Source organism: Delphinapterus leucas, chromosome 4 (genome assembly GCF_059928025.1).
Source record: "Delphinapterus leucas isolate spDelLeu-1000000601 "Yukka" chromosome 4, BTC_Dleu_Yukka2, whole genome shotgun sequence".
Classification (NCBI taxonomy): domain Eukaryota; kingdom Metazoa; phylum Chordata; class Mammalia; order Artiodactyla; family Monodontidae; genus Delphinapterus; species Delphinapterus leucas.
This window is the reverse complement of record NC_143132.1, coordinates 59,893,717-59,908,011: the sequence shown is the minus strand read 5'-3', so window position 1 is coordinate 59,908,011 and position 14,295 is coordinate 59,893,717. Positions and strand designations below refer to the sequence as shown.

General features: G+C 38.6%; 1 protein-coding gene across 2 annotated transcripts in view; it reads left to right on the top strand.

The window, feature by feature from the left end:
• The window catches only part of CFAP44 (cilia and flagella associated protein 44), a 169,773-nt gene that overhangs the window by 31,612 nt on the left and 123,866 nt on the right, over positions 1–14,295 (top strand). For both annotated transcript variants that reach the window (XM_089910540.1, XM_022551158.2), the window contains exons 5-9: positions 1,175–1,337; positions 3,150–3,252; positions 6,978–7,194; positions 9,092–9,206; positions 12,091–12,255. In XM_089910540.1, the coding sequence (XP_089766666.1) occupies positions 1,175–1,337; positions 3,150–3,252; positions 6,978–7,194; positions 9,092–9,206; positions 12,091–12,255 (763 nt within the window). The remainder of the gene's footprint in view (positions 1–1,174; positions 1,338–3,149; positions 3,253–6,977; positions 7,195–9,091; positions 9,207–12,090; positions 12,256–14,295) is intronic.

Genomic DNA, 14,295 nt, shown 5'->3' with positions numbered 1-14,295 from the left:
TACTTGTAGTTAGTTATAATTTATATATTCTTCACAATTCAAATTGCATTAATTAAAATTTGCTCTTCCTTTTTTACATTCTACATATCGTTCTTGTTAAAACTTTTGTATAATTTCTTTCTCTGAAAATATTTACTTACAAATAAGGGGAATCGTCTAAAATCAGACTGAAAAAACAAAACAAAAACAAGGGCTCAAGAAATAAGGATTGCTCCAGTGATCCTTCAACTTTTGTGTTCAGCAATGAATTCTTGGAAAATAAGAATATATCTACTTAAGATACACTACATGATATATATCTTTGGCAAACTCTAATTTTTTAATAGGTTGATCTCATTTAATTATTACACTTATATCTTGGGTTATATTAATTTGAGCTTGAACGTAATAACAAAGTACACTTAAAAAATGTTTTATAGCTCAGTTTTTTTAATCTGTTTTGAATTAATGCAGTTTTACTCTATAGCATAAACGCACACACACGTATATACGCATCTGCACACCCGTACATACCAATGATCTTGGAAAGGAAATGTTAGCCTATTTATTTTATATACTTATATATTATGTAATTTAGTCAATTTTTATAATTTTCATATGGTTAAATTTCAATTATATTTATGTGAATTTATTACAGTAGTCACACTGTCACTGGTGTGTCAGAATTTCACAAACGTGTCAGAATTTTAAACATCTTGTGTTTCAGCATCAAGGAAGAGGCCTACATGATCCTTTTACTATGTTCAGTCAACAAACTGGACAGGCTTTGGGAGTACAAAGATGGCAAAGACAGACTTTCTCTCACGTTATAATGTGATTTAGTTTTAGCAGGAGAGAGGAAAATGAAATTATTTAGGGGACTACTTTGCTCTCTATAGTACCCAAATAGAACGTTTATTTTTTATTGCAAACAAAATTAATGTGCTCTCAGGGTTTTCCTAGGAAAACTAAAAGACTGAATCAGAGTATGAGAATTTTCACCTAATTTAAAAACAAGATTACGTTAGTAATACAGTAAATAACTCTGAGTTTCAGCATAAAATTCAACTACTTCAACCCCGGATCTTTATCTAACTAAGGGTATGGGTTTTAAAAATATATTCATTTCATTACTTTTCCCCTCTCTAGGATGGTCATGTTGTTTCACTTGTTTTCCTTTGCAACTTTCCCTCAGACATTCCTTTGGTTATGACTGCAGAAAGCGGGCCAACCTACAACTTCTGGACAGCAATATGGTGTTGTACGTAGCTGGGAACCAGCTGATCCTTCTGAATTTGAAAACCAAGGAACAGACCTACCTGCGAAGCAGCAGTGGCAGGGGAATTGGTGTCATTGGGGTATGCCTTTAGTAACTTAGAAAACAAAAATCCATCCATGTGTTGTTTGTTCTGTGGACCAGCCAGGCTGTGAGGAGGGATTACATGAGATGCACAGCAGTCTTTATTCTAAGGTATTTTCAATTCACGATGACAACCACTACGTTCACTGACATTAGCTCCATGCAATATTATAATATTATATTAATAATATTATCATCTCATTTTGCAGATAAGGAAACTGGGGCTAATAGAGGTTGAGTGACTTTCCCGTAGTCATGCAGGTTTTTCACAGTAAATGCTATGCTGCTATTCTGCAAAAATACTGAGATGAATAACACAAATGATAATTCACATAATAATTAAAGCTAAGTGCCAGATAAAAGAGTTGAACATTAGGAAATGAAGCATAAATTGTACATTCAGTAGTTTCAAACAGTTGACAAAAAGATCTGTGTGTGATTTCGAGTCTGTCTCTTCATTCCTCCTCAGGTGTCTGTCTCCATCAGTCGTTTTCTTTCTTGTATCTTCAGCCTTTACTTCCTTAGGCATCCTCAGCATAAAAGCATACTAAATCAACTTGTTCTCACTTTAAAAGGCCCCTCTCTGGGAATTCCCTGGTGGTTCAGTGGTTAGAACTCCATGCTTCCACTGCAGGGGGCGCGGGTTCAATCCCTGGTCGGGGAATTAAGAAATCGCAAGTCATGTGCACGGCCAATTAAAAAAAAATAAATAAAGAGGCAAAACCAAAAAGTTAGGTATATATACACAAGTACATGCTACCGTGGCACCAGCTGTTGCAAATATTCACGGGCCCGACATGAAGGCTCTGTGGAGGAAGTTGGTCGGGACCATCTCAAAGTACCATGAGCCCTGAGGTCCCCCCGCATCTGCAGAGGACTGAGCAACATCTAGCCTGCTTATTTTTCTATCACTTTGTGGCCAACAATAGTTTTGAAATGTCTGTTTTTCTATTTTGTGGCACGATAATTTGGTTTGAGGTCAGTAGTTAGGGGTGTAGTGTGAACAAGAATGCTAACCCTAAACCTCACCCTCCTGAACCCTGAGCGCTTGTGTGTCGGTGGGGCTCTTCTCCGTGTGTGCTGGGGCTTGCTGGTGTCCAGACAGTGACAGGGACCTTCCTCCACTGCCCATGTCACTTCAATTTTTCTGAAATAGTTATCCATTTGTGGATGAGAAATGCTCTTGTGAGGCTATGAGAAAGCCATGAGAAATGTGGTTTGGAGGATATAAGCTCTCTTCCAGAAAAGACAGGGTGAATTTATGTGTTGAGTGTAAGTAGATGTCTTGCTTGTCCTAGGTCTCCATTAAAAATAAAGCAAAACACCAAACGCAGGGTAAGCAATTCATCTAACTTAGTTGTTCTCAAAGAGTGGTCCCCAGATTCAGCATCACCTGGGAAATTGTTAGAAATGTAAATGCAGAATATCAGGTCCCAGCCCCAATTTACTGAATCAGAAACTCTAGTGTTAAAGCTTGCAATCTGTGCTTTAATAAGCCCTGCCTGCGATTCTGATGCCTGCTAAAGATTGGGAACCACTGTTCTAGCTCTTCTGATGGCAATTTAAACAATTGTAGAGTTAAGACATGACTCTCTTAATGAAAGTAAAACTTAAAATGAGTATTCTTCTAGTTTTCAGTTTAAATTATATCCATTGTCAAGTATTTATTAGATGCCGAGTTTTGAGTTTTCTATCAGAATGGATCCTAATAAACAAATTATAAAGTAACAGATGCTAAATACTGTATTAACTGAGTGATTTATATGATAATCTCCCTTTCAGTGCTTTAGTGAGATTTTATCTTTTATAGGTTCACCCCCAAAAAACTTACTTCACAGTAGCAGAAAAAGGAGTTTTCCCAAAGATTATCATTTATGAATATCCTTCTTTGAGGCCCTACAGAATACTTCAAGGTGAGTCTAGTAGAATCTTTAAAATATCTCACGTTTAAGGTCAACAACATTTTGAACATGTAACATTATTGTAGCAGTCAGGGTCCTCCAGAGCAACACAGCTGGTGGGAGACAGATGAGAGATTTATTTGAAGGAACTGGCTTACGTAATTACGAGGGCTGGCAAATCTGAAGTTTGTAGGGCAGGCTAGCAGGCTGGAAATTCTTGGGAAGGAATTGATTCTACATCTAAGGGCAGAACTTCTGCTTCCTCAGGGAAACCTTAGTTCTGCTTTAAGTGCTTCCAGCTGATGGGATGAGGCCCACCCAGGTTACCAAGGATAATCTTAACTGATTATAGATGTTGACCACATCTACAAACTATCTTCACAGCAACATCTAGATTAGTGTTTAATTGAATAACTGGGTACTATAGCCCAACCAAGTTGACACATAAAATTACCATCACAATTATCTTACAATTCTGTTTTCCATATAATTTCAGTAGTCAATTTTAAAAAAAGATTTTATTTTTCAGAGCAGTTTTTAGGTTTACAATAAAATTGAGAGGAAGTTTCAGAGATTCCCACATACCCTCTCCCCTCACCCATGCTTAGCCTACTCATTATCAACATAACTCATCAGAATGGTACATTTTTTACCAAGGATGAGTTGATGTTAACAGTCACAATTACCCAAAGTCCGTAGTTTCCCTTAGGGTTCACTTGTGGTGTTCTGTATTCATTTAGACAAGTGTATAATGACATATATCCATCATTATAACATCATTCAGTATTCTGAATAGGAGTTTTCCCAAAGCCTGTCCTAAATATCGTCTGTGCTCTGTCTATTCATAACTGCCCTACTGTCTCTGGCAACCACTGATCTTTTATTGTCTCCATAGTTTTGCCTTTTCCAAAATGTGATAGAGTTGGAATTATACAGTACGTAGCCTTCTCAGATTGGCTTCTTTCACTTAGTACTATGCATTTAAGCTTCCTCCTTGTCTTTTAATGGCTTGATAGTCCATTTCTTTTTAGTGCTCAATAATATTCCATTGTCTGGATGTACTACATCTTATGTACCCATTCACCTATTAAGGGGCATTTTAGCTGCTGTCATTCATTTCAGTTACATATAAGCTTATATATAAGCATTCATTTCACTTACATAACACACACACACACAGACATAAGCATACATAATCAATACATTATTGCTTTTATTTTGAACAGTTATCTGTTACATCAGTCAAGAATAAGAAAAATGAAAGTTTTATTTTACTTTCATTTACTCCTTTGATTCTCTTCCTTTATGTAGATCCAAGTTTCTGACCCATATTATTTTCCTTCTTTCTAAAGAACTTCTTTTAACATTTCTTGCAAGGCAGGTCTCCTGGCAACAGATTCCCTCAGTGTTTGTTGGTCTGAGAAAGTCTTTATCTGTCACCTTTTTTTTTTTTTGCGGTACGCGGGCCTCTCACTGTTGTGGCCTCTCCCGTTGCGGAGCACAGGCTCCGGACGCGCAGGCTCAGCGGCCATGGCTCACGGGCCCAGCCGCTCCGCTCCGCGGCACGAACCCTCGTCCCTGCATAGGCAGGAGGACTCTCAACCACCAGGGAAGCCCTATCTGTCACCTTTGAAGGATAATTTTTCAGGGCGCAGAATTCTAGGTTAGTGTTTTTTAGGTAAGATTTTTGTCCCCCCTCTTTTTCTTTTATCCCCAGTATTTTTTTTCTGTATCTTTCATTTTCTGTAGTGTTTCTGGGCATTTATCCTGGTTGGTGATCTCTGAGCTTCCTGGATCCATGGTTTGGTGTGTGACATTAATTTGGGAAATTTCTCAGTCATTATTGGTTTAAATATTTCTTATGCTCCTCTTTCTTCTCCTTCTGGTATTCCCACCACACATACATTACACCTTTTGTATTTGTCCCACAGCCCTTGGATATTCTGTTCTGTTTTTATCAGTCTTTGTTCTCTTTGCTTTTTGGTTTTTGAAGATTCTATTGAGATATCCTGTAGCTAAGAGTCTTTCCTCAGCTGTGTCCAATCTAGTAATGAGCCCATCAAAAGCATTCTTCATTTCTGTTACAGTGTTTTTTTTTTTTTTTATCTCTAGCATTTCTTTTTGGTTCTTTCCTTAGGATTTCCATCTCTCTGCTGACATTGCCTATCTGCTCTTCTATGTTGTCTACTTTATCTGTTAGAGCCCTTAGCATATTAATTATAGTTGTTTTAAATTCCCAATATGACAATTCCAACATCTATGCCATGTCTGGTTGTGCTGCATGCTTTGTGTCTTCAAACTGTCTTTTTTTGCTTTTTGGTATGCCTTGTAATTTTTTCTGGGTAGCCAGACATGATGTACTGGGTAAAAAGAACTGCCTTAAGTAGGACTTTAGTCACCTGATGGTAAGGTGTGGGGCAGGGGAAGCATTCTCTAGTCCTGGGATTAGGTCTCGGTTTTTTTGGTGAGCCTATGCCTCTGGACTGTGAACTTCACAAATGTTTCTCAGCATTTTTCTCCCCCCTTAGGTAGGACAGGATGGCTAGAGTGGGCTGGGTTGGATATTTCCTTCTCCAGGTCAGTTAAGCTCTGATAACATTCCAGCCGGTCAGGCTCTGGTTAATTAGTTTCCCCTGAGGGCAGACCTTATTAAGAAGAACAGAGGCTCTCGGGTATGTCAAAATGGTTCCTTTTCCCCTCCTTCTGTTGGAAGCCTGGGGGGATTTTTCTAGATATTTTTACGTTAGGAATCTGGTCAACTCCTGGAGGTAAATCTCACAATATTGTTGGGGCCACCTTATGACTGGGTCCCCCTGGAGTTTTTAATTCTCAGACTTGTCCACACTGAGCCTCCAGCAATTCGTCAGTTAGAGTTCGTGTTTTACTTCACCGGCAGTGGTTCCTTTAGCTGTTCTGGCTGTTGCTGCTTGGAAGCCTCTGCTCTGGTGAGTTGCAAATCCCTGTATTTACCTGGTGGTCTCTCCATTCTTGGGGGCAGGGGTTTGCCCTGTTTCCTTTCTTCTCGTATAGATCCAAGAAGAGCTGTTGATTTTTCAGTCTGTTCAGCTTTTTACTTGTTGTTAGGATGGAATGGTGATTTCTTAGCTCCTCACATGCATAACCAGAAAACTGAAGTCATCAATTTTTATTTCGTGAAATTTTCAGTGACAGATTTTAAATTGATTTCTCTCTGCTGTCTAATATGCTTTTGTGTCACCCTTCCCCACTTCATAAAGTAGAATGTATTCTCAAAGTGTTTTTCTCATGCAAAGTGTGATTAAGATTTCTTCACCCTCCCCCGCTCCCCCCATATCATGTAGTTCATTCTACAGCCAAGGGTGATGAGTGATTTTGGAATTGTTTCTTTAGGGGAGTCTTGGCATGCTTCCACCAATGCACACCACTAAGGGTGCTCTCTCTCTCTCTTTTTAAAATTTTATTTATTTATTTATTTGTGGTACGCGGGTCTCTCACTGCCGTGGCCTCTCCCGCCGCGGAGCAGAGGCTCCAGACGCGCAGGCCCAGCGGCCATGGCTCACGGGCCTTCTGCTCCGCGGCACGTGGGATCTTCGCGGACCGGGGCACGAACCCGCGCCCCCTGCATCGGCAGGCGGACTCTCAACCACTGCGCCACCAGGGAAGCCCTCTCTCCTTTTTTTTGATTTAACTAATACATTTTTGAGAAGTAAGTGCTGTCCGTGTTCATTAGACTTGCATTCATCTTTTCATCCTTTCAGATGGGACTGATCTGGCCTATGCATGTGTAGACTTTAACTGCGATGGTACTTTGCTGGCCTCTGTGGGTGGCAACCCTGACCACACACTGACAATCTGGAATTGGAAAGAAGAGCAGCCCCTACTGAGGACAAAAGCTTTTTCCCAGGAAGTTTTCAAGGTTACTTTCAATCCTGAAGATGACGAGCAGCTTACTACATCGGGATCCGGCCACATCAAGTAGGTTGCATGACTGATACAGGTGCTAGTCGTTTATTGTTAGGGTCTTTTCTAAGAGGATTGACCAGCTGGAGACATTTTTGCTGATGTTGTTAACATTAGGATAATTTTTAAATGTGTTATTTAAAAAACTAACTGTAGTGCAGCTTTTCTAGTTGGGTATGGAGATTTTATTACTGAAACCAGCATAGATAAAAGAAGGGCTTTTGAATTTTGCTTGCTGCCTTCACTTCCTAAGAGAGTTTGTATAATGTCTTACTAACATTGGCGTGCTGTGTCCAAGTTCATATTGAACTTTCATATCCACTGTTCAATGTGTTGTAGTGATACTGTGAGATGGATAAGTCATCTTGATGTCTCTGAACTCAGTCTTCACTTGTAGAATAAGAATTATAACAGAACCATTCCTGATGCAGGACCCTCAATACTAAATGGTAACAGAGCCCACTCTTGATCTCAGGTCTCTGGGTGTTTTCCACTATATTATATACCCTTTGTTCTTTGTTCAGGATGGAATTGATTTTGTCCTTTATTTAACAACCTTCTAGCAATACTCTCGAGCTGCCCTTAACTTGATTCCCAGTGTCTCTTTATGAGAAAGAGGTTTTTTTAATCTATCTTAAATTCTTTTCATTCCAGTTTAAGTCTGGTCCTTTTGAAATATAGAATAATTGAACAGATTTTTAAATCTTGGGGGAATTGTCAACTGACTCTCTGCTGATAGGTTAAAAAATTCTAATTTTTCCATTGCTTACTAGAGTGCATATTTTCTTTTTTTTTAACATCTTTATTGGGGTATAATTGCTTTACAATGGTGTGTTAGTTTCTGCTTTATAACAAAGTGAATCAGTTATACATATACACATGTTCCCATATCTCTTCCCTCTTGCGTCTCCCTCCCTCCCACCCTCCTTATCCCACCCCTCCAGGCGGTCACAAAGCACCGAGCTGATCTCCCTGTGCTATACGTAGAGTGCATATTTTCTATGTACTATGTCTTTGGGGAAAGACAGACCTTGAACAATTTCATGTGTGGTGTGCTGTAAAAGAAACAGAGGAAATGGAAACATATGATCAGGGGACCTACAACAGCCTTGGAGAAGGGTGTTGGTCATTTAGGCTCTTGGCTTCATATTATTGGCTTTTTGATACTGTCCATTATCTATTCTATATCCAGTTGGTAGGCCAGATTCTTTCTTTTATCTACATGGTTTTTCGTCACTCTGACTATTGATTTGTTTAGATTATGAATAAGAAAATATTGGTAACTTAACATTTATTGACCTTATGTGCTAGGCACTGTTCTAAAAGAGTTTTTCAATTTCATGAGGTTGGTGCAAATAATATTCTCCTTTTACACATGAGCGAATGAAAGTACAATGTGATCACGAAAATCACTCAAAGCTACACAACAAGTAAATTAGAACTTTTGGGAAACGTTTATATCCTCTAAAGTGGTACTATGCGGTAGAACTTTCTGCTAGGGTGGGGGTGCTCTGTGCTGGCCAATCTAGTAGACAGTAGCCACATGTAGCCATTGAATACTTGAAACTGATCAGTCTGAATGAAACACTGATGTTTGAATTTTATTTAATGTTAATTACTTTAAGTCTAAATTAAAATAGTCAAACGTGTGGCTATTGCATAGGAAAACACAACTCTAAAATGTACGATCTGCAAAGGCATGGAATGTTTTCTTTTTGGACTATTTTGCTCGATGCCGAATTCATATTGCCTAGAACTTTGCCTGACAAGTAGTTGATACTTAATACATTTTCATTGAATGAATGGATAAATGAAATAATATGTGACTATGAAATATGTAAATGTTTGGATGATATTAAAATTAAAATAAATAAAATTTCTTTGAGGTACATTCAGGCTCTTTTGTTGGCAGGTTCTGGGAAATGGCTCTAACATTCACTGGCCTCAAGCTTCAGGGTTCATTGGGTCGATTTGGCAAAACAGCCACTAATGATATAGAAGGTTACATGGAGCTCCCAGATGGGAAGGTGAGTACAGCTACTATTCTACAATAATGAAATTATTGAAATGAAATGAAGTGATATACATATATGAAAGCAGTCTAAAAAGCACTGCCAATATTGGCAATAACAGGCACTATAATTGCAAATATAATGAGCATTTAATTTTACCTTTTCAGATTATCAATTTTAATTCTGTGAAATTGTCATAATCCACATGTACATATCATTTTGTCTTTACTAAATATTATATACACATATAAAGTATGTGAGCATTTTCATATATTAACATAGTGACTTGTCACTTTTAACTGTGTCATGGAGTTGCAATGTTTATAATGTTTATCTTTCCCTTCTCTCTTCTTTGCCATTATCCTCCAAGAGGACTTACTGGGTCAAAGGTTATATACAGTCTTGTGGCTTTTGCTTTTATATCAAATTATTGTTCAGGAAGATTGAGCCACTGTATAGTGACATCTACAACACTGCAATTTTAATCTGTTAGTTTCTTCTTCTTATAAAATTTATAGACATATTGCCTATAGGATCAGTTCTCCATTAATATTGTATAAGGCTCCCTATTAGGATGAGTTATATAGTATTATTTGTGGTCATCTCAGTTATAAGAAAATGCCAACATACAAATATTACTCTGAGGAACCAAATGGTCTAGTCATTGCCTAGTGGAATATTCTTAATTTGAAATCATGGTGTATGGTAGGAAATAAAAAGTCTTGGGTGCTGGCTAAATTATAAATTATATATCCAAACCTATAAGATGATAATCATTCCAGCTTCAAATTCTGTAAGAATTAAGCTAAAGATCATTAAAAACATGGTATGAGATATATCTGAAAAAGGTTCAGAAGAGTTTGTGTAGAGGTAGGGGAGAAAAGAACCCATTTTAAATGAAAGAGCCACAAAAGGAAATATTTAGAGTTAGGAGTAAATATTACATATTTAGAGGATTAATTGGAGTACTCATGTTGGGAAGGAGTGGGAAATGAGATTGAGAAGTATGGTGGGGCCCTAGTGTATGAGGACTGGAACAGCCAGGCGGAGCTATTAGGTTCTGGAAGAGTAGAGTTGCAAATGAAAGAAGTTATATATAAATTTGGCCACAAATGCCAAGCATATTAGAAGGGAAATGTGGAGCCAAGGAGATGAGCTCAGAAGGAAGATAACTGCTTTTATGTAAGAAGAGATGATGAGAGTCTGGACTTTTCTCAGGACAAATGGAAGAGGGAAGCTAGACATGAGTGACATTTCAGAAAGAAATGACTTATAGGCTTTGGTGACTTTTGGTGGTTTTAGTTACTGGACAGAAAAAAAGAAGTCTAAGTAAAGACAAGTGGGCTGAGGCTTAATAGGTAAAATAGGTAGAATAGATAAGCATAGGTAGACTGGAGAAGTAGAAAAGACTGAGTAAGGTCATAAGTTCCTCTAGGTGAGAGGAAAATGGGGCTGCAGAGTCCTCGAGCAGGCAGGCAAGAATTAGATCAGAGTTCCCCAAAGGGCATCGCCTGCAACATTATTTTGCACAGAAACTCTATGAAAAGACTTTCCTGGTCAAATTCCTTTGCAGCTAGAAATTTCTCATGGTGATTCCCAGTGAACACTTCTGTATTAAAGCTTCCAAGGGAGGCTTCCCTGGTGGCGCAGTGGTTGAGAGTCTGCCTGCTAATACAGGGGACACGGGTTCGAGCCCTGGTCTGGGAGGATCCCACGTGCCACGGAGCGACTGGGCCCGTGAGCCACAACTGCTGAGCCTGCGCGTCTGGAGCTTGTGCTCCGCAACAAGAGAGGCCGCGATAGTGAGAGGCCCGCGCACCGCGATGAAGAATGGCCCCCGCTTGCCACAACTGGAGAAAGCCCTCGCACAGAAACGGGGACCCAACACAGCCAAAAATAAATAAATTAATTAATTTAAAAAAAAAGAAAAAAACGCTTCCAAGGGGTCCTAGAGAAAAGAAACTTGTTTGACTTTGTTTTTCCTAGCATATGTCTTTTGAGGCAGCATTAGTTGGAATGGGAGGTTTTGAGCCATAGCGCGTGGTTTAGAACCCTGACTCCTCTGAGTAATTTTGGGCATTCTGTGCTTCAGTTTTTTTACTTTATAAAATGGGGATAGTAATAGTCAGGACTCCCATCATCAGCCCAGATGGTTCCTTTGTGCAAATGAGAAAAACTGTCTCTTCTGGGAAAATAAAGTACCCAACCTGTACAACAGCACATGGTATCCTTGGTAAATGTACCTAGTTCATATGGTTTTTAGGATTAAATAACAACATATGTTAAGTGCTCAAGCACTGCTTGGCATGGAGTCAATATTCAATTAGTATTACTTATTATATTAGTTAAACATCTTAAGAACTAGTGTTTGGTGGTACATACTTTGGGAAGTGCTGGATTAAGTGCATTAATGTGAAGTGGTTCTAGATGATCATCCTTATTTGAAATTGAATTATATTCTGCTATAATTTGCTGAGTTCAGTACTGACCTCACAATTATCAAACATAACATTTGATATTATCACTCTTAAAAAGTAGAATTTCATCTATCAAGAACTTTAAACATGTCTCTAAATTTTGACCTGGTAATTCCACTCCTGGGTTGTGTCCTTAAGAGATGTACAAAGAAATCTACTGCAGATATGTTTGAAAAATTAACCAACATACACAATGAGGTAAAACTATATATAACGCTAGGCAAATATGTCAAAATGTGACAAGTGGTTGTTTCTGGGGTAGTGAATTTTCATAGCTGTATCTTATTATTTTAAAAATTAAAAAAATTTTTACTTTCATAACCAAGAAAAATCTTTAGAAACAAGTCTCACCAGCTCTTTGAAGCATATATACACGTTTGTCTGTCTTCATGCACGTTCTTTCCTTTCCGCACACCTGCCAGGTGCTCTCAGGGTCAGAATGGGGCAACATGCTGCTTTGGGAAGGTGGCCACATCAAAGTCGAGCTGAGTCGAGCTGCAGGCAAGCCTTGTCACCGGGGTCCCATTAACCAGATAATGCTGGACGAGGGTGAAGTCATCACCATCGGGTCAGATGGATGTGTTAGGGTAAGTTTTCTTTACACTTGGACAGTAGCACCCACATCAAAACCTTGCAGATCACCCTGTGGGTTTTATCAGATTTTTATTTCTCACAAAGGTCACTTGATAAAGGAGATCAGTGGTCATTTACTCCTAGGGCCACCTCATTTTAAATAATGCTTCTCTTGTAAATATTTAAATTCTAGTCAAAATTCATTTATATCTTGACACTGAAGTTTTCTGAGGGGACCTTTTGTTATTTTGATTCTGTTGATATATCAATAGTAGCTTTGGAAAATGAATATCCATCCTAGCACAATATTTTTTTTTTTTGCTTTAGATATCGATTTGTTTTTATTTTATGTATTTTTTAAACATCTTTATTGGGGTATAATTGCTTTACAATGGTGTGTTAGTTTCTGCTTTATAACAAAGTGAATCAGTCATACATATACATATGTTCCCATATCTCTTCCCTCTTGCGTCTCCCTCCCTCCCACCCTCCCTATCCCACCCCTCCAGGCGGTCACAAAGCATCGAGCTGATCTCCCTGTGCTATGCGGCTGCTTCCTACCAGCTATCTACCTTACGTTTGGTAGTGTATATATGTCCATGCCTCTCTCTCGCTTTGTCACAGCTTACCCTTCCCCCTGCCCATATCCTCAAGTCCGTTCTCTAGTAGGTCTGTGTCTTTATTCCTGTCTTACCCCCAGGTTCTTCATGACATTTTTTTCCTTAAATTCCATATATATGTGTTAGCATACGGTATTTGTCTTTCTCTTTCTGACTTACTTCACTCTGTATGACAGACTCTAGGTCTATCCATCTCATTACAAATAACTCAATTTCGTTTCGTTTTATGGCTGAGTAATATTCCATTGTATATATGTGCCACATCTTCTTTATCCATTCATCCGATGATGGGCACTTAGGTTGTTTCCATCTCCGGGCTATTGTAAATAGAGCTGCAATGAACATTTTGGTACATGACTCTTTTTGAATTATGGTTTTCTCAGGGTATATGCCCAGTAGTGGGACTGCTGGGTCATATGGTAGTTCTATTTGTAGTTTTTTAAGGAACCTCCATACTGTTCTCCATAGTGGCTGAGCCAATTCACTTTCCCACCAGCAGTGCAAGAGTGTTCCCTTTTCTCCACACCCTCTCCAGCATTTATTGTTTCTAGATTTTTTGATGATGGCCATTCTGACTGGTGTGAGATGATATCTCATTGTAGTTTTGATTTGCATTTCTCTAATGATTAATGATGTTGAGCATTCTTTCATGTGTTTGTTGGCAGTCTGTATATCTTCTTTGGAGAAATGTCTATTTAGGTCTTCTGCCCATTTTTGGATTGGCTTGTTTGTTTTTTTGTTATTGAGCTGCACGAGCTGCTTATAAATTTGGGAGATTAATCCTTTGTTAGTTGCTTCATTTGCAAATATTTTCTCCCATTCTCAGGGTTGTCTTTTGGTCTTGTTTATGGTTTCCTTTGCTGTGCAAAAGCTTTGAAGTTTCATTAGGTCCCATTTGTTTATTTTTGTTTTTATTTCCATTTCTCTAGGAGGTGGGTCAAAAAGGATCTTGCTGTGATTTATGTCATAGAGTGTTCTGCCTATGTTTTCCTCTAAGAGTTTGATAGTTTATGGACTTACATTTAGGTCTTTAATCCATTTTGAGCTTATTTTTGTGTATGGTGTTAGGGAGTGATCTAGTCTCATACTTTTACATGTACCTGTCCAGTTTTCCCAGCACCACTTATTGAAGAGGCTGTCCTTTCTCCACTGTACATTCCTGCCTCCTTTATTAAAGATAAGGTGACCATATGTGCGTGTGTTTATCTCTGGGCTTTCTATCCTGTTCCATTGATCTATCTTTCTGTTTTTGTGCCAGTACCATACTGTCTTCATTACTGTAGCTTTGTAGTATAGTCTGAAGTCAGGGAGCCTGATTCCTCCAGCACCGTTTTTGGTTCTCAAGATTGCTTTGGCTATTCGGCGTCTTTTGTGTTTCCATACAAATTGTGAAATTTTTTGTTCTAGTTCTGTGAAAAATGCCAGTGGTAGTTT